The sequence below is a fragment of the Salminus brasiliensis genome, chromosome 16, assembly GCF_030463535.1.
Source record: "Salminus brasiliensis chromosome 16, fSalBra1.hap2, whole genome shotgun sequence".
NCBI classification, from domain to species: domain Eukaryota; kingdom Metazoa; phylum Chordata; class Actinopteri; order Characiformes; family Bryconidae; genus Salminus; species Salminus brasiliensis.
In genome coordinates this window covers 20,081,072-20,099,844 of record NC_132893.1, presented here as the reverse complement: position 1 = coordinate 20,099,844, position 18,773 = coordinate 20,081,072, and the positions used below count along the sequence as shown (strand labels likewise).

The 18,773-nt window shown below is 40.0% G+C and overlaps 1 protein-coding gene across 1 annotated transcript in view; it reads right to left on the bottom strand.

The window, feature by feature from the left end:
• Window positions 1-5,363: 5,363 nt before the first annotated feature.
• grik1a (glutamate receptor, ionotropic, kainate 1a) overlaps window positions 5,364-18,773 on the bottom strand; it is a 62,638-nt gene continuing 49,228 nt past the window's right edge. The window contains exons 13-16 of the mRNA XM_072658127.1: window positions 11,919-12,136; window positions 8,873-9,098; window positions 8,415-8,665; window positions 5,364-5,760 (exon numbers count right to left, since the gene is read on the bottom strand). Of these exons, the coding sequence (XP_072514228.1) occupies window positions 5,608-5,760; window positions 8,415-8,665; window positions 8,873-9,098; window positions 11,919-12,136 (848 nt within the window). The 3' untranslated portion in view covers window positions 5,364-5,607. The remainder of the gene's footprint in view (window positions 5,761-8,414; window positions 8,666-8,872; window positions 9,099-11,918; window positions 12,137-18,773) is intronic.

The following is an 18,773-nucleotide window of genomic DNA, read 5'->3' as shown; positions in this document are numbered from 1 at the left end:
CAATGTGCTCCAGACAAATATATCCAAAGTGAATTATTTGGACACAGAAACAGAGGACATGTTTGACATAACCCAGACACAGCATTTAAGCACAAGAACCCATATCAGCTGTGCAGCATGGAGGTGGAAATGTCATGGTTTGAGGCTAGTATTCTGCAGTAGGGCCTGGAGAGCTATCTAACACAGAATCCACTAGGAATTCTTTGTTGTATCACATGGCACTTGAAGAAAATGTGAGACCATCTGTGTAAAACTAAAGCTGAAAGATTTCTGCATGGAGGAGTGGGAAAAAATGTTGTCCCGGTTGATGTCAGACATCAGTAGATCATTAAAGAAAATATCTAACTGAAGTTATTTAAGCCAAGGGGAGAAATACTAGCTATTAGAGCACAGTGTGTCAACTTGTATCTCACAAGAAAATGCATTTTTATTAATTCCATTAAAAATAATAATAAAAAAAACTGTTTCTAGATGCATATTTGTATGTTGGAACAGAATGGCTTACTTTTTGTAGTGATGCTTTTGGTTCCCTTAAAAAACTTTAAATGGGTGGATCTTTAAACTACTAAAAAGAGTGCTGCTAAAAAGAGCCATTTCTGACACTTTTAAAAGGTTTTTAAAGAGAAACCTGAGCGCTGCGTCTTTGATATTCCTTAAAATAGTTCATTTGCGATAACATTAAAATATGTGTAAACCAAAGCCCAATACCCAAATCTCTCCATCAATCCAAGCCACCATGTTCATGCTGTGATGTTGCCATGGAAAGCAAACTGAATAATGTATTTAAGTTAAAGAAAAAGTTCAATGAAAAATCTAATAAACATGATTCATCACTGACCTGAGATTCAGTCAAGAGGCCAAGAAATGTTCGGGATCTGAAACTTCTTTAGTTTACAACGGCAGGCACTAGGCTAACACTTCAACCAAACACTGGACTGAAGATGGTCACCAAACTCATCTTCATAAATGCATGTCAGATAACATCTCTCCACCTGCTCAAAATGCATCCGGATCTTCATTAGTTTAGGGTGGAAAATCAGTTTCATGTGACTTATGACACGAGATGACTTACTTTAACCTCCTGAGACCTGGACTTTTGCTTGGTGTGCATTTTTAATTTCTCCTATTTAGGATTAGTAGGACCTAACAAGTATAAAAAATGTCCCCATATGAGGATGCAGGGTCTTAAGAGGACAAAAACCAAAAGAATCTTCTCTGCAGAGCTGAATGGCTGCTTTAGACTATTTTACAAATAAGGTCTGAAATAAATCCCTTTTTTAAAACTTTTAACTCATAACATTAAAGAAATGTTTTCACCAAGAAGAGACTGGTGATAGTCTGAGTCCAGTGTTTGTTAGCAACATTAGCTGAGCATCTCCCATTGTAAATTAAAGAAGCACATGTCAGATATCAAACATGTCTTGGCTAGTGGACAGCAGCCAGACCTTTATTTGTTTGGAGCAGACAAATCGGTGTGGTTTAGAACCACAGTTTAGATATAACTTACTTCACTCTCTAAAAACCAGCCAAAAATAAGGTCTATTCAATTAATTCTATCCATTTTATTTATTCAATCCAATCTCTTAATTAAAAAAAAACTTGTTTACACAGCTGCCCAAAGGCTTTCTGAAGATTATGGGCATGTATTTACTGAGAAGTGTTTGTTACCAATGTTAGTCTAGCACACTAAAGAAGCACACATCAAATATCAAACATGTCTGGGCTGATGGATTACACCTGGACTAAGTCATAAATCATGTTCTGATTTTTCACTGAACTGTTCCTTTCTTCAGCTCACTGTTCCTCGCTCAGTGGACAAGAGGCATCAGACAAAATGGCAACAGACTAGTAGAGATCTGATCTATTATTAATAATCAAGTATTCAGTGCAGGCACCGTATTGAGGAACACAACCTTTTTTTTTGGTTTTGAAACGATCAGTCAATGAAGTAGAATTATATTGTAATTCAATTTAGACTTCAGGAGCAGTGGAGAGGAGGGTGGAGGTGGTGTCACCGTGTTTGTGTTCCTGGACTAATTGGCACTTCACTGCTTATAGAGAGCCTCTCTGTGGCGATCTGCATTAGAGGGACGGCCATTAGCGCTGCTAGCTAATGCTGAGCACGGCCAGTGCTCGCTCACTGAGGTGGCTGTTGTTCGGCACGAGAGGACAGTCATTACTACTAATGGCGCATTTGGCTTCATGCGTGTGACCTCCCAAGGATTAATGTGTGTTGTGCATGCTGTGAGAGTGATGGAAAGTGGAGCTGCAGCTGCACCTGCAGCCCTCAATCTCAGCCCGGGCTGGAGGTGGGGCGTTTTGGGTGCAGCCAGATGGTTTATTGTGGCGTTTGTGTGCACAGGTACTATAATGGATCCAGTACAATCTAAAGTACAGTTTATATTCGCAGTGGAGAGACCAGTAAACAACGCCCAACCTCCCAACCAACAAGGTCATGCATGTCAGTAACAGGTCTTGGCCTGATCGTCTGAATATTATGGTAAACCGCCATGTGACGTCGGGCCATTCCGCTTAAGTCCCCCGATTAACACTTCACCCCGGGAGGTGAAGATTTTCCGTTATAATCATCAGAATGAAAACCTTTAAAGCAGCCAGAGACGCTCTTTGTTCATCATTCATCAGCCCTTAATGTTCTCCTCCTTTTCCAGACCATTCTGTGAAGTACGACTAATTGTATGAACACTTTTCTCCACAGAAGAACGTTGACGCTAAGGTCATGATCTAGTTTTGCTTCAACCTAATTCAAACTGAATCGCTCAAGCGCCCTCGGGTCATTCACGTCTTTCATTCATTCTCTCAATGCCCTTTCTCTCTTACCCACGCCTACACTTTCCCACTTTCTTTAACTCCTTCACTTCTCTTGGCAGCTGTATGGCCCACAAAGGCAGGTGCACTAGTCTGAGAGCCTCCTTATATGTGTTGTAAATGGTGGGGCTGCAGAGGTGAACGTGGGAGGCTTCAAACCAGGCTGTGACTTTTAACTAAGACTTTTAACACTGTCATCAGTGTATGCTGCTTTTAGTAACCTTTACGCACTAGCACTAGCCTTAAAAACTCCTATATTTAAAGAAGACTAATCCTGATCTTAAGGCTAAAATGTCCATTCATCATGAAATGCTCACATAATGTAAATGGCAGCTGGCATTTTCAAGAATCTGAGTTTCAGTGGAGAGGAAGAAAGCACAAAAGATACACGCATACAGAGAAAATCAGACACTTAACAGCCTTGAGAGACCCAATAGACCACCAACATGCCCCATTAGACAAAGCTTTCATCTTTAAGAGAGGAGAAAATTAAGCTCCACTCTTGCTTAAGATCTGAACAAATCCACAAGTGTTTTTTTATGTCTACCTTTCCACTGTGAGACAGACGACTCGACGCTGTGAGTCTGAAAAGATGTGAGGCTGATCGAGTAGCTCTTACTGAGAAAAGCAAACAGACATACAACAGACGAACATCAGCTGTTCTTCTCAAAACGATGACCTGACCACCCAAGAGAAAAAACGGACCTCAACATCACTGAATGTCTTTGAGATCACTTGGATGGAAGAAAATGCTCCAGCTTCTAAGGCTGAACTTTTTGATTTTTTTTTTTTTTGTGGAGATACCTAAAGTGGGTGCCCCTGAAAATAATGGAAGCTTTGATAAAGGTAAATGCAGGTTAGGTTAGATTAGATTATTATTTTTTTATTATTAATTTTTATAAAGAACTTGCAGTTAACTGCCGTTTTAGCTGGAAATTCAATAAATGAAAGATAGTCTGACTTCTGCACACTACTGTACATGGGTATGGTATTTGTATGCACTGATAAGAGCAGTCTCTTTAGACAGGCGAGAAACGCACTACAAGACTACAAGAATACATAGAAAAATAAGTAAATAAATAAATAAATAAATATCAACCAACCCGACCCTCTAACAGATGGAAGGGGTGGCGGGAGTGCCTAGCACAGACTATGCATTCCTCTCATGCTAACACTAGCAGTGTTCTCTCCAAGCTGTATCTATCTGCACATATTCATAATCTTTGTTGTTATCAGATGTTTCCACTAGGCTACTGGGCCTTTGAACTACTTTCATCCCTGCAGGGCATTGCTTAGGAGAGCTGATCACATCTACTATCAGAGGATATCTATTGACCTTTGGCTATGGCACGATTGTTGTAACACAGCGATTTTAGCAGAAGGGAGATAACCGCAGCCTTATATTTGGAGGGGGTAGGGGTGGGGGGTAGGGGGGGAGGGTGTTCATATTTTTTTTATCTCTGTCTCTCATTCTGCTGAAGCGAAACTTGAAATACACAAGTTGTCTTGTAACTGCAGCTGAGGGGAAATCTATTTTAACACAGTTAATAATTGCAGTTAGTTTCAGAGTAAATTCTCCATGAAGTCTTTACTCCATTGGGTTCACTTGAATCTGCAGGCTCTGAAACAGGCTGCTAGTTTTAAACAGCTTTAAGCATTTCTTATCTGCTTGTGTTTGAATGGCTTTCTCAGCCTCTCTGAGGTTTTCAGTTTTGTAAAGCAGCTGTCAGAAGCCTTGAGAAACCTACGCGCTCACACACACACACACACACACACACACACACACACACACACACACACAGTGACTCAGAACTTAAAAATTAAAACCTTTCATGCTCAAGGATTCCCAAAATACACAACTTGCGTTGTCTGCATGGACAGGACATGAGCATAAATCCTTAACTTGACTCATATTAGTGTACAAACTAAGCCAAAACATGCAATGCTAATGAATGAAACGTAGCAGCGTTTGATAGAAGCGAACGACAGTTTTGTCACTGTACGATCGTGACAGTAACAGTAAGATGCAAAGTGCTACTCTGTTTTGCATTTCACTTATTATGTATGCCACTCCATTTCTGCTGATGCATTTATAAGTAGGCCCATCACATTTTAAAAGAAAGATTTCTGCTTTCCACTCTCAAAATGCATTTTTCACTGTGCTAGAACCTTTCAAATATGAGGCGAGTCTGATCATTGACCTCTATTTGATCGTACCTGAGCTTTCTGACGAACATTAGTCTGGTCAATACCTTGGGGCACACGCTTTGTGAACAGCAGAAAGGACGTCTTGGATTGTCACAGTCAAAACGATCAAGTCTGGAATTGTCTGTCCTCAAATTCCCTCTGGCGCAGTGAGAGAAGAGAAAAGAACATTGAACTGAACACAGCGATGCCTGGTGACAATCTATTAGCTGTAGGATAAAGAGGTGGGTAACACCAGTGATGTATATAGACTTACAGATGCTGTTTAAAATATGTAAAACCTTTTTTATTTCGAAAAGCAAGGACAGCACAAGAAATGCTACTGTACCAGGTACAATGTAATGTTTCAGTGGGGGTCACTGATACATCCCCAATTTCCGCTCCTTTCCCTTTTCCGTTCAGAAACGCGAGTATGTGCGTTCCTCCACAAAGTAAACAGCAGTGCACACTACATCCACATCCAAATGCTCTATTCTTTTAAATAAAGTGAAGGGTTGGGTGGGAAACATCCTTGAAGGTCTCTGGTGAGTCATTTTCAGTCAAATGTATCTCCAGTCTGGATGTTAAAATGTCTTCCTAGGCCATGGTTTCTTTCCTCATGATGCGTTTGGAATTGCATAAGACTCCTGTGAGGGCAGCTCTTCCTCGCGGCCTTCCTCTTTTCCTCATGGCCTTGTGGCACCTGAAGGAGACGCCCAGCTCCTCCATCATCTCACTGAAAGAGATGCACTGTCAAAGAGAAGGCGATGTTGTGAGTGAGCCTTAAGTCCTCATTGTGACAGGGTAAACTGAGCAAAAGTGGGACACGTCTTGGTAGATGATATCAGGTGTTTGAATAAAACAGTGATTCCCAGCCAATGAAAAGAAACGCTGTGAGACCAGCGCCCTTAGGGTAATTATTAATGATCCTTACATGTGACTGGCTCCTGTCACACAAGAAGCACCTCGTACCTCATGTCTCACTTTTGCTGAACTCACCCGACTGCTCTCACTTCCTACCTTAACCCCTTAAAAAGCCTAGGGCCCCTTAAGAAGCCTCTGTTTGTACAGAAGTCCCTGTAGTTACTGAATAATACGCCTTAGTGTGTAATAAGCCCTGAATCAGGAATGAGGTGGAAAAGGATCCGAGTGTCCAAGAATATAGATTGGGATCTATTGAGTAGCAAAAGCAACAGTTGATATATCAAGAAAAAATGGCTTGACAGGTACAGTCACTTTTAATCTCCTCAATGACTGAAGTCCCACACTGTCTTCTGTCCCCAACATGCCTATGAAACCTAACAATTAACACATACATCAGATACATCAAGATATCCAGGACTAGGCCTGAATACTCCTGTCTTAATCCTTTGTAAGAATGTATTATTTTCTTTGTTGTACAAGCTCTAATGCTGATTTCAGATCACTCTTTAAGATCAATAACTTCTGTGTGAACACCTTTAGTAGGAAGACTCTCTCTCTTGTGTTCTTCTTATGGTTTAAATCCACCACCTTTTGAATGTCACTTTCACTGAGTGTTAGCTGAAGGAATATAATAACAGAGCATCAAAACTACCTTTTTTTTAATAACCACAATATGCTAAACCATTCCATGGTGGGAAAAGAACCTGTGAGCCTGCTGGGGTGAAAACACTCCAGAGAATCTGCCTACCATGGTACTTCAAACAAAGGCTGTTAATCCTGAATTGCAAGAAGGCAACAATATGAACACAGACTTTTCCTGAGTTGGAATTTATGGAGCCCTCTGGAACTTCAAATAGAGAATTATATTTAAGCTGATACAGGAGGTCACAGCCTGTTTTTCTTGCCATGTCAAGTATGTAACACACTATAAATGTGCAAAGACTCACTTTTTAAGATAGGATCATATATAAAGCTTCTTGCATACCACTTATTCATTTATTGTTTAGGTTGATGTCGGAATAAGGAAAATCCTGAATTGACTCAACCAGTCTACACCACACTGCTGTAAACTGTTTACTTTAAAAAGCAACATATGCTGAAAAACTGAATATGGTGCATGCAAACAGTTAAGTACTTTGTTAAGCTGCCAAATGTCATTAGGCCACATGGAAGAGAAGACGGCACTGAGAATGTGACACAAAGGGGATGACTTTCTCTGATGAACTATCTTGAACAGCATGCTCTCATTTTGCTTAATGACTTGGAACATCTTGAACAGTACGTTCTCACTTTTGCTGAACAAATTATTTGGCTTATTGTCTTTTTGTAATTACGAAGCCCAAGCACTTATCTGCGCCTTAGTTCAGTTCCACCGATAAAAAGGGGATTTGTCTCCTTGATTGACAGCCTCGGACATAGCGCAGCGTTGACCGTGAGAGCCAGAATGCCCACTGTGATCCAATCCATCATGATAAGGTTATTTAATACAGCTTAGGCTACAAAGGCCGTGGCCAGAGAGCTTCCACTGTGCTGGGGGATAGCAGCGTCAACTTCCCTGTAGACTGCAGCACATTTCTTTTGCTATAAATTAGCTTTTTGGGCTATCATGGATTATCTTCAATGAAACACCATGCACAGCTGGCTAACTGAAGCTTTGTGGCCTTTTTAGAACATGCTTTAACACGCTATCAGTGTCTGGGCAGCAGTCGGGAGTCATAAGCTAGCAAAGAAACAAGACAAGTCATAAATGTATCCCCGCAGTAGAAACTGTCATATCTGCACCAGGACCGGTGGAAATAAATCAATATTTAATTTTGTACACCATTTCTTATCTATCAAGGGACAGGGCAAGGAGTAAGACCTAAAACCCATTGTACACTTAGAAGGAATCTTTCCCACATTTGGAAGAAGTATGTACACAAGATTGGGGTTAAGAGTTAAGGGGAGTGATGTCTGGTGACAGGGAGGGGAGATTAATGAGGTCACACGCACCCCTTCCAAAGCTAGCGAGGCGAGAGCAGGAGTGATTAACGTGAGGAGCATATGTCGTCCCCGAGAAGGCGCCCGCTCTCTAAATCTGTGGATAAGGAGGTGCCAGTAGAAGAGGTGGAATCGCGTCTCTGCAGCTGCCGTGACTGCATGCCATAAAAGAAACAGAAGGCCTTCGCATGCAGATGAAAGACACAAAACATAAAAAGGAAATGCCAGATCAACAGACAAGTCAACAAAGCATGCGAATAAAAGAATACACGTTGCATGCATGTGTTAAAATCATGAGCACGCCAAATGAAAAATATGTAAAGCTTTGTCACAAAGCAACCAATATACAACCTCATAAGCAAAAACTGGCAGTCTGCTGCTGAATAATGAACGCTAGCCTCCCACAACTGCTCTGATAAAGCATTTACCTGAGCTACAGAGGCACATGCATAAAGCATACACTGTGCCTGACCTATGCTCTCCCACCCCATTCTCCTCACCTCCTCAATGTCACTGTTCTTGCGGGCCTTGTAGATGAATTCTCCTATCGCCACAAACACAGACAGGACGAGGCCAGCAGCCAGAACGATGAAGATACCCCCGATGTTCTCCACGCCCAGAGCGCTAGCCTCCTTGCTGTCTTCCTCTGGGCAGCCATTCCCTCTCCACCATTTCTCCTTCATCATGTGCAGCTTGCCCTCCTCCTGTAGCTGCAAAATGGCAATGGTCACCTTGTCTCGGTAGGGTGACCCTAAGAAAAGAGGAAGGTCTTATGTTGCTGCTTGTAGGTTGCTATGCAGCTATGGATAAAGGTGCGATTACATAACCTTGTACCTCTGAAATGTAATTATAAAGAATTGTAATTATTTATAGAGAGGCAAAGATATGTTCTTATTTAAGCCATTTTTATAATAAATTCATGTCATGTGTTTCCTCAACCATTAGGTCTCATCTTTACCTATGGGGGTGCCCACTCCATAGCCTTTAGAATCTATGAGTCCCCCAACTTGGGTGAGGTTGCAGTTCCTCTGGCTGATGTACTCGATGCTTGTAGACTCCATGAGGAGGGCATAATCTGTGGTTAGGACACGTGTGATGCCCTCCCTGGTGTTCTTTACCAGTGCTGTGTTCTTCCTGCTGCTCATAAATGCCCACATCTTCTCATATGTGGAGATTTTTGACTTCTGAAAACAAACAAAAGGATACAGAGGTTCAGCATTAATGATAGCCCAGGGCAAGTGAAACACTAAGTCAAGACAGCAGTGTTGAAAATCGACTGGACAAGATACCGTTTAGTCATAGTTTTGACTGTCTACTTGATATTGCATTCCTTCATGTTCTTATGAAAACACCAGAAAACACTCTAATACAGTTCTGCAGCTAGTAAACCATACAAGAAGTCATTCAAATGATACAAAATTGATGTGAAAACACCCTTGTGGGAAAATCAGACCCATCCATTTTGGAGTTGATTTGCACAGTTTCTCATTTTTACCTTTAAAAAGCAGTCAAAACGGTATTGTTGTTTGTCCAAGCTGATTCTAACAAAAAAAATGATCATTTATTTTATTAGAAGATTATGCCAGCATACGACACAAACGCAAGAAGTCTCACCAGTCCACAATTACAGGCTTTCATACTGTTCACACTAGGGTTGCAGCAGTATATCGGTTTTAAGTAACCATGGTATGAAAAAAGCTGTACACTGTTACCATACAGTGTACATGTGAATAATACTTGCACTGAAAAAACTAAATGCAACTGAACTGAGAATCCCACCAGATTCTTACTATTTTTTACTATTTTTCGAGTTTTGAACACCAGTCGATCCATAAATTGAGAAAATAATCAGCAGATTAATCCCTAATGAAAATAATCATTAGCTGCATACAAAATAGTTTTGTATTTTATTTATGTATTTTCTTATAAAGGGCAGTCTTTTACATATAATTCCATTCTAAAATAGTTTTAAAAAACTGTAAAACAAAACAAATGAAAAAACTCCACATATTGTTATAATATTGTAAAACCGTGATGTTTTCTGAGATGGTTATCATCCCGCTAAAATCTCATACTGTGGCAACCCTACTTTACACAGCAGGTAAAAGTGCCCCAAATCCCAAATCTTTTTCGTCATATGTTATACAGATGTGTTATCTGTGTGGCAGTGTGAACTGGGAAAAACGGAATCTGCCATTTTTTTTAGTTCTGATACATCCGATCCGATATGCAGCAATGCGACTCATGTTCCATATTTAAAGACATTTCTAAAGAAGGCTGCTGGCTGCAGCATCAAAGAAAAACAGCCTTAGTTGCAACTATCAGACATTCCATTCAAAGTCTCAAGTAAATTTTCAGCTTTACGTCGCTAGAATAAATCTGTAAAATTATGCATAAAGATCAATAACAACAAAATAACAGCACCCATTTATTTTTTAACACATGCAGTATTATCTCAATAGCGAGACCAAAAAACTAAAAAAAATCCACTGAAAATCAGCTTCTGCATTAGGCTATATTTATGCTGTTTTTATGGCTGGCATATACAGTTGGCACATTCATGTTTTTATGACTGTATATTTTTCAGACATTAAGTGTGCACAAGACGTTTTTATAGTCTTGAAATCGTCCCAAAGCAGATTTAACACAGCTAAAGATAAAACTGGATTTGAAGCTTGCAACATATGATGAAAGTCTATCACAAAAATGGCAAACTGGCTTGTGTTTGGAGCTAACTAAGTGCTTGCCGCTCACAGTCTTATTACGTTCACTAGCCAACCTCTAACATCATAGCTTAGAGTTTAGTGCAAAGACCTACAGGATCAGAAGTACAGCCGATTTTCCAGCTGTCAACTTAAGTCTCAAGTATTTTTCATATTTCAGTTTTTTTTCATATAGGCCCTCACACAGTTAAAGCTAAACCCTGAGAGCGCAGAAAAGTTGTAGCTGACTTTGAAACTTTCTGAACAGGGAACCCCAATCCGTTCTGTTGATTTCATTCTGCACTGTTTCTACCACCCCTTACACTGCTATCAATATCAGCTTATCAAGGACACAAAGCGGGTAGGATCTGTACAGCTGTGCCGTGTAATAACTTTGCCCCCGCCGCCTCTCAGGATGAGTCAAAAGGAGGCAAGTTGCCACCGATTTGCAGCCCGTGTCTGTGTGTGGAGCTCAGCCAGGAGAAATGGGACAGCTGTGTGCTAAATCTCTCTCAGCTGATTCAATCTGTATTGGCCGTCTACAAGCCACTGTTTTACCAGCTACAGGAGGCAGTAATCATCAGCGACAATCTTTGTGGATAAAACCCACACCGGTTGCTGCACTCGCTCTCTTGCCCTCTACATGGCTCCCTATTGCAACACTCTCTCTCTCTTTCCTCTTTCGCAACCCTCTCTCTCTCTCTCAGGTTCTCTGGTTGTCTCTCTACCACCTCTCCTTAAAGACAGATGCACGCAGGCTCTCGTTGGATAAGCAGCACATATAGTACATACATGGTCCATCCATTAAGACACACTAGTGGATTGCCTGAGGTAGATTACTGGTATTACTGAGATAGATTACTGGTATTACTAACATAAGAGACGGGAGGATGATTAGTAGTAAATTGCTTTGCAAATATCGCAGTGATTTCTGGCAGATTGGAGAACACGTGGCATTAGCGGAGACGCAAAGTTGCATCTGTGCAAGAGAAAGGTCATCTTTCTAGAAATGAAAAAGAAACAACGGTCTGGAGGCTTGGCCCTCATATGTTACATGACCTGTAAAGACGGTGCAGAGTGATGAATTTTCTACACATACTGGTAGTTTTTGCATCAATCAATGAGCTTTCGAAAAAATCCCATCAATATACTCTTAGAATGAACATACCCTTCCTGACAGATGATGCGTTGTAAAATTGATCATCCTCTGAAGCTTATCAAGGGCATTTTGTCATGGTTTGCCTTTACTGTGATATTAATGACACATGCATGAGAGTGTATACACTGTGTGTGTATTCTTACTTTAAAGAAAGTCATGGTCGAGCCGTCTCTCACGGCCCCGTATTCGATTCTAGTCTGCTTCGCCAGATCGTCCGCCGAATCGATTGGAGCGTCCATTCTCTCCACCGTGAGAAAGGCAGCCAGGTTAGCGGTATAAGACGATATGATGATTAGGGTGAAGAACCACCAAATCCCTCCAACGATTCTGGTTGATAGAGCCTTGGGCATCAGTTCTGAGCCTGTAACAACAGCAGCAGAGACACTGATCAGAGCAATGTAGGGAGAGCAAGGACAACAGGGAGGGTAACAAACCCAAACTAGGGCATGTCAGATTATGTGCATAAAGCCATAACTTAATATTGTGTATTCCAAAAATAGAATGACACAGAATCTTTTGGAAACGCTGAACAAACAATAAACAAAAAAACATGGCTGTGCATGTGACTGTTCAGTCTGCATGGCCTTTACACCGGTTTTATCTCCTGAGCATGTGTGCTGCATTCACTCACATCTTCATGGTTTGCTTTCACATTAACCACAGTTCTTCATTATCTTACTCTATCTGCCAGTTCTTCTACTGTTTTTTATTTACTGCTGTGCTATCCAGCAGAGGTGAGGACTCAAATCACATGACTTGACAAGACTCGAATTGACTTTGACTTGGATTCATCATTTGAGACTGAACACAAATGACATAATTCTTTAGTAACTATTTGCATTTTTCTATTTTTTTTAGGAGACAGGGATTTGTTTTTTGTTAAAACATGATATGGTGATTTTATTTGCAATGCGCACAAACATCCGCAAAGCAACCAGCATTGTGGATGACTCCACCCACCCTTCACACAGACTGTTCTCCCTCCTGCCATCAGGAAAAAGGTACTGCAGCATCCGGTCCAACACGACCAGACTCTGCAATAGCTTCTTCCCCCAAGCCATCAGACTTCTCAACTCAACTCAACTTCTGAACTGATGTTTTTTTCTGTTACATGCACACACACTCTCTCTCTCTCTCTCTCTCTCTCTCTCTCCAATCATTTACCCCAGATAAAATGGGAAGCATTTTTGCGCAAAGCATTTTGCACAAATAATTTTACTACCTCACTGGACTCAATATTTATTGCACACTGCATAATTTGCACACTACCGCCAATTATTTATTAGTCTCTGTTTGTACTGTGTTGTGTTGTCTGTCTGCACTTTTATTGTGTTGCACTTGTGTTTTGTATGCACTGTCTATGTTGCACCATGGTCCTGGAGGAAGGTTGTTTCGTTTCACTGTGTACTCTGTATGTAGTTGAAATGACAATAAAAACCCACTTGACTTGACTTGACTTGACCTGGCAACCCATCAAAGTGCAGCAGACCAATAAAGTGTAATGTACTGAGATGCTTGTTTCATGGACGTTGCTCTTTCAAAAGAAATAAATTCTGAATTCAAGCATTATGTTCTCGATAAATGTAGTAGGCGAGGCTTTCTGAGTTTGCTTTCTTGGTCTGCAGGTCATAAATGGATGACACAACCACCAAAACATCCATCCATCCACAAAATCCACAAAGAAAGGTAAGTGACTGTGTCTTTTTAGCTAACTTATTGACTAGCAAGAAAGCTAACGTTAATATTAAGAAGACAAAACTGGACTTTGGGCTTCTGACATGCTGTTCATATTTTGAACAGACTATCTCACTCCTCGCTATACTGTCTGCAGTCCCAGGATTTATATTTTTTCATTTGATTCTCATGGGTCTGAACTATGGCTGTGACCAAAACAGATCCCTAATCCCTCTTTAATACTGAAATATATATGAGGGAACTAAGTAACGGTAAATACATATGAATCAATAAATGAACTCAGACACTGTCTCTTAATCAGCACGCTTCAGCGTTAAGCAGTTGCGTAAACACACCAGCATTTGTTTGAGTTTCTTTATAATACCACAGACTGTAAAGTTTTGAAAAGTACAGGAAAAGAAAAAGGTAAAAGAACAACAACAAAAACTACTATACATATTTGAAAAAAAAAATAAACATATAAAAGTCTACATTGTCTGAATGGTCTTTGTATAAGTGTACAGAGCTGCTGCCACTGTTTTACCAGAGGAAAGGGTCCGATAAAGTAACATCTTGCAGTAAAGTAACATCTGTTTAGTTCTAATGACTCTCAATGCGCTTAGGTCCCCATTCAACTGATTATTGAGCAATTATTGTGGTATTTATACTAAATTAACTTTTCAGCTTTTCAACAGTTAATTAATTCTGTAGGCAGTTAAACTCAAAATGTAAATGTAGAACCTGTGAGGGTAAACTTTGAAAGAATATTTGGCACACATTTTAGCCTTCAGTTTTTACTGTACAAGCACAAGTGGATGACCTACAGTAGGCAAGACTTAGTGGTTGTGACTCTAACTATAAATACAATGGGAAAATATGATGAGAAATTAGCTGTTATAAACACCGACCTGCACTATTGTCACTTTAAAGCAGTGCATAAGCGAACATGTCGGTGAACTCATAAAGCATCTGCTCTCATTGCCTTTCTACCTGGGTGGATTTACTAAGTGGGAGGATTCATGGTGGTACAGGCTCAGGTCTATGAAGCTGTCAAAATGAGTGCACTATGGTGTCTATCTTCACTTAAAGCTAAAAAATAGGGTCTTCCTTTTATCTCTGTGATGAACTTCCCACCACATACAAAACTAATAATGTTCTTTGAGGCTAGGAGTGCTCAACCAGGGAATGGCTGAGGCATTGAGACACAGACATGTAAGTTTACTAGACTAGATGTAAGTACTAGACATACAAATATAAAAGAAAATAAGGTAGCATGGGCACTTTTTGTCACTGCATTTAAAACTAGAGACTTTTTTGGATCTGGTCATATAAGGTCCCATGTTGCTGTCACAATATGATCCCTTACTGTATTTAATGTTTGTACTGTTAGTCTGTTATTGGTCCGATACATGTAAAGGTACTTTCATACTCAGAGTGCTACCTAGAGCACAAGGGTTCTGCGACCCAGCTTGAGAAAAGAAATCTAGGAAAAGACTAAGACATCATGCCCACTAAGACTGTTGAAAAAACAGCACATAACAACTAACACATTTTGCTATTAAAATGACTATATTTTCATTTCAATGAAATATCTTAATTCAAAATGGTATTTAGTCAAGGATGAGGCTTAATCCCTGACTGGGAAACCAGCCCTGTGTACTGACATGTATCATTTAGTGTTTGTTTCAATACAATACAAATACAATATTGTGATATCATAAATCATTAAAAAGGTCATTAACATTGCAAATGCTATAATGGCAAATTCCTATAATAGACCTAAGTTGTACCAAATGTACAAAAAAGTTCAGACATAGAGCTCATCCATAGGCCTGAAAAAACTCCAAATCACTCCACTGAACAGAATCCCAAAACAGCTCTGAAACAAAACCGGACCTTTTCAGATCTATGGATCAGCGGCCTGGAGATGGAAGAACGAAGCATACGCTGAAAAGAACACTCTGCCTTCAGTAAAGCATGGCAGTGGCTCAATCTGCGCCAGCTTTGCTTCCTCTGGTCCAGGGAACCTGCAGCGTGTAGACGGCAAGATAGATTTAATCAAGTATCAGGAAATTCAAGGAGAAAACATCATTCCTTCTGTGAGGAAGCCGAATCTGGAGGTCATTGGACTTTCTAAAAGGACAATTATCCAACGCATACCTCCACAAGTCCTGGAAGACTCTGGAGTGTCTGTCACAATCGTCTAACTTGAACCCCATAGAAACTCTGGTGGGAATTGAAGAAAGCTGTTGCAGGCTAAGATTCCTCAGGACCAGAAGCTGGTTTCTGGCTATGCATCACATTTGCAGCAATAACAGCAAAAGGGTGCTCTACTAAATACTGAAGACACTTGTCATGAAGGGGTTGAATAATTTAGAGACTGCAGTCACTAAAACACTTGTTAAATGAGTTGTGTTGAGCTATTTAAGTTGTTCTTGTTTGATTGGTTTATTGCAAATAGCTGAAAGTTTCTACATTTTGCTAATACACCTCATTTGTAATAGAGGCTGAATAATTTCCATCGCAACTGTAGATCATTCTGTCGTTGGTGACTCATCACTGTGTCTTTGAATTACAAGTTCATTAGGCAGTTAAAATGTCTTCCTTTGCACATCAAGTGAAGGTTTATCACCTTTAAAACATTTGCAGCACTCACTAATATCTTGGTTCTTGAAATAAACAACACAATGTAAGCAAATGTATACCTCCAGTGGGAGATCATGCTTCGATAACTCTTTGGAACTCTTTTAATCTACCCAAACATTTGCCAAGCTTGTGGAGTCAAAAGGGGGACACATGAAATACTAAACATTTGTATTAAAATGTTAAAATTCATGGTAAAAACTATTTTTCACTCAAATACTGCATTTCACTTTCAGTTTCATTAGTGCTTAAATCATACTGTATGTGTTTGAAAACTCTACAAAAGGACGCCAAATCCTTAGAGATCTGTTTCTATGGATGTATCTCTACTGACTTTCCTTTTGAACTGTGTCAAGGAATGTGTTTGGACTTCAGAGAGATGTGGCCAACTGCAGTGTGTGTAAATGCGAAAGAGTATGAAACAGTGTGATAAACAGATTTAAGGGCTGTGCGACAACTTAACGACACGTATTTTATGCATGACTGTCCGGAAGACTGAGAGAGCAGACTCAGCAGATGGCCTTTGGCTTACACAATAGCTTTGAAATTCCCTTTGACTTGTCAGGTAAGTCTATTAACTTTGTTCTGCAAAGCATATCAAACGTCTCTGTTTACAGGCATGCTGCAGTAAGCAAACACCAACACCTGGCACACCGCGAGCTGCACTGTTCAGAAACAGTGGTGAAACAAATGACCAACAACACAGTCATGTGAAAAAGTCTGGACACCCCATGAAAACCTTTGTCTTTTGGACATTTAATTTTCATTTTAACAATGTTGATAGATAGAGGTAATATAACTAAACCAATAAAACTGAAGGTATGTAAAGATATGTGAAACACTGTATCATAATGCATCTACAGCCTAAAACCTTCTTTCTGAGGGTCTCATAATGTATATACAATGCATCCTAATGCATCTACAGCCTACAACCTTCTTTCTGAGGGTCTTGTAATGTATATACAATGCATCCTAATTCATCTACAGCCTACAACCTTCTTTCTGAGGTTATCATAATGTATGTACACTTAATCATTTCACATGACTATACTAGATTTGTATGTGATGTTTCTGTATCATGGCCCATGGTTACTTTATTTACTTTTCTCATTCAAGCAGGAAAAGGCCGCTCCTTATGAAAAACAGAGAAGAGAAACAGGAGTTTCTTCAGATATGTATCAGTGAATGAACAACCAGAAGGTGCATTTAGAGCATGACTGGAAATATAAAATTTCCCACCTTATGTCTTTTATATTATGTCATTTTGTCTACTACTGCCAAACAGCGCAACACACCTATTACATCACAAACAGCATTTGTCCATTTCAAAAGTCAAGAAAAGAAAAAAATCAGATGAAGGTTCATTTCAGGTTTGGCACACAGCTCCTTTAGCCAATCCCTTTAAATGCTCTTTCATTCAGTTCGGAAAATAGAAAAGCAGAAGAGGAGAAAGGAAGGACACAAACAAGCCATGAAATATCCAATTTCTGTTAGTATGGTAAGCAGGGTGGTCTGGCTGCTACTTCAGTTGTAAAAGAACAGGCTCTGTGAAGTCTAAATTTAACAAAAGGCTTTTTGTGTTCGTGATTAGCTGTCAGATATTAAAGGTTTTGATCACACACACGCACAAACAGAGACACACAGACACACACACACACACATTTAGGTCTGCTCAATGTAAGCGATGTAGAACACCTTGTTTGTTCATTTTCGCATTCATGCCAACAGGTCATTGCGCTCACAGAAGAATTGAGAGAATAGACATGACAAGGCATAGCACAACAAAATAAGCTATAAGCTATGAAACACAATGGAAATCTAACAACATACTAGCTAACCATGTTGTTCCACACACATTTTCTGGTAGATCTGCAGGATACAGAGTGTTTACCCAAGCTCTTTTCACACATAATTTTCATTAAGCAAGTAAGTGACTGATTTGACTGTAGAACCTGTTTATAAACAGTGCTATTTTGGATATAAAGCCTGGTGCGACAGCACTGTATGTGTGAATGACCAGCATGTGCAAGCAGTCGCAGCCAAGCTGCCGCATCACTCAATCTGCACTGATGTAGTATGTGTGAAAGCAGCCTCGGACATATTGAACAGTCTTGTTAGAATATTGTGGCTGTCATGTATAAACTTTTGCCTTGATTTGAATCAGTTTGAATCTGGGAGATGTTCTTTACACTGTGTCAATTCTATAATGAATCAATCACAAGAAAATGCTCCAAAATGACCTGTAATACAATATTTTAACATTAAGTCAGCATTAAAGTTAGAAAGGTTTTTGCCTTCTCCTGTAAAGCTGCTGTTTCTGAGTTTTTTGCATGACAGCAACAACATACAGGTTAACTGACGGGTCAGTGAGTCATACAAAACATAAGGTAATGTCGAGTCCCAAAGTTACCAAAGTGTCTTTAAATGCCTTTGGCTACACCCACCCCAAGTTTCAGTGAACTTTCAAGAACTTTCATTAGTACGGCAGTTTCCATGGCTGAGTAGTCTCTCAATAGCAAAACCCCATCTGTCTAATATTTCAGGAGAAAAGTCTTGCCAGGTCTGAATATGCTGCACAATGATTTGTTCGTATCTCCTGCGCTCATTAAAGTAACACTTGCTGCTTCACACTCTCCTGCACACCTGACACATCATCCATTTATTTGTGTGTCCTGCGTTGT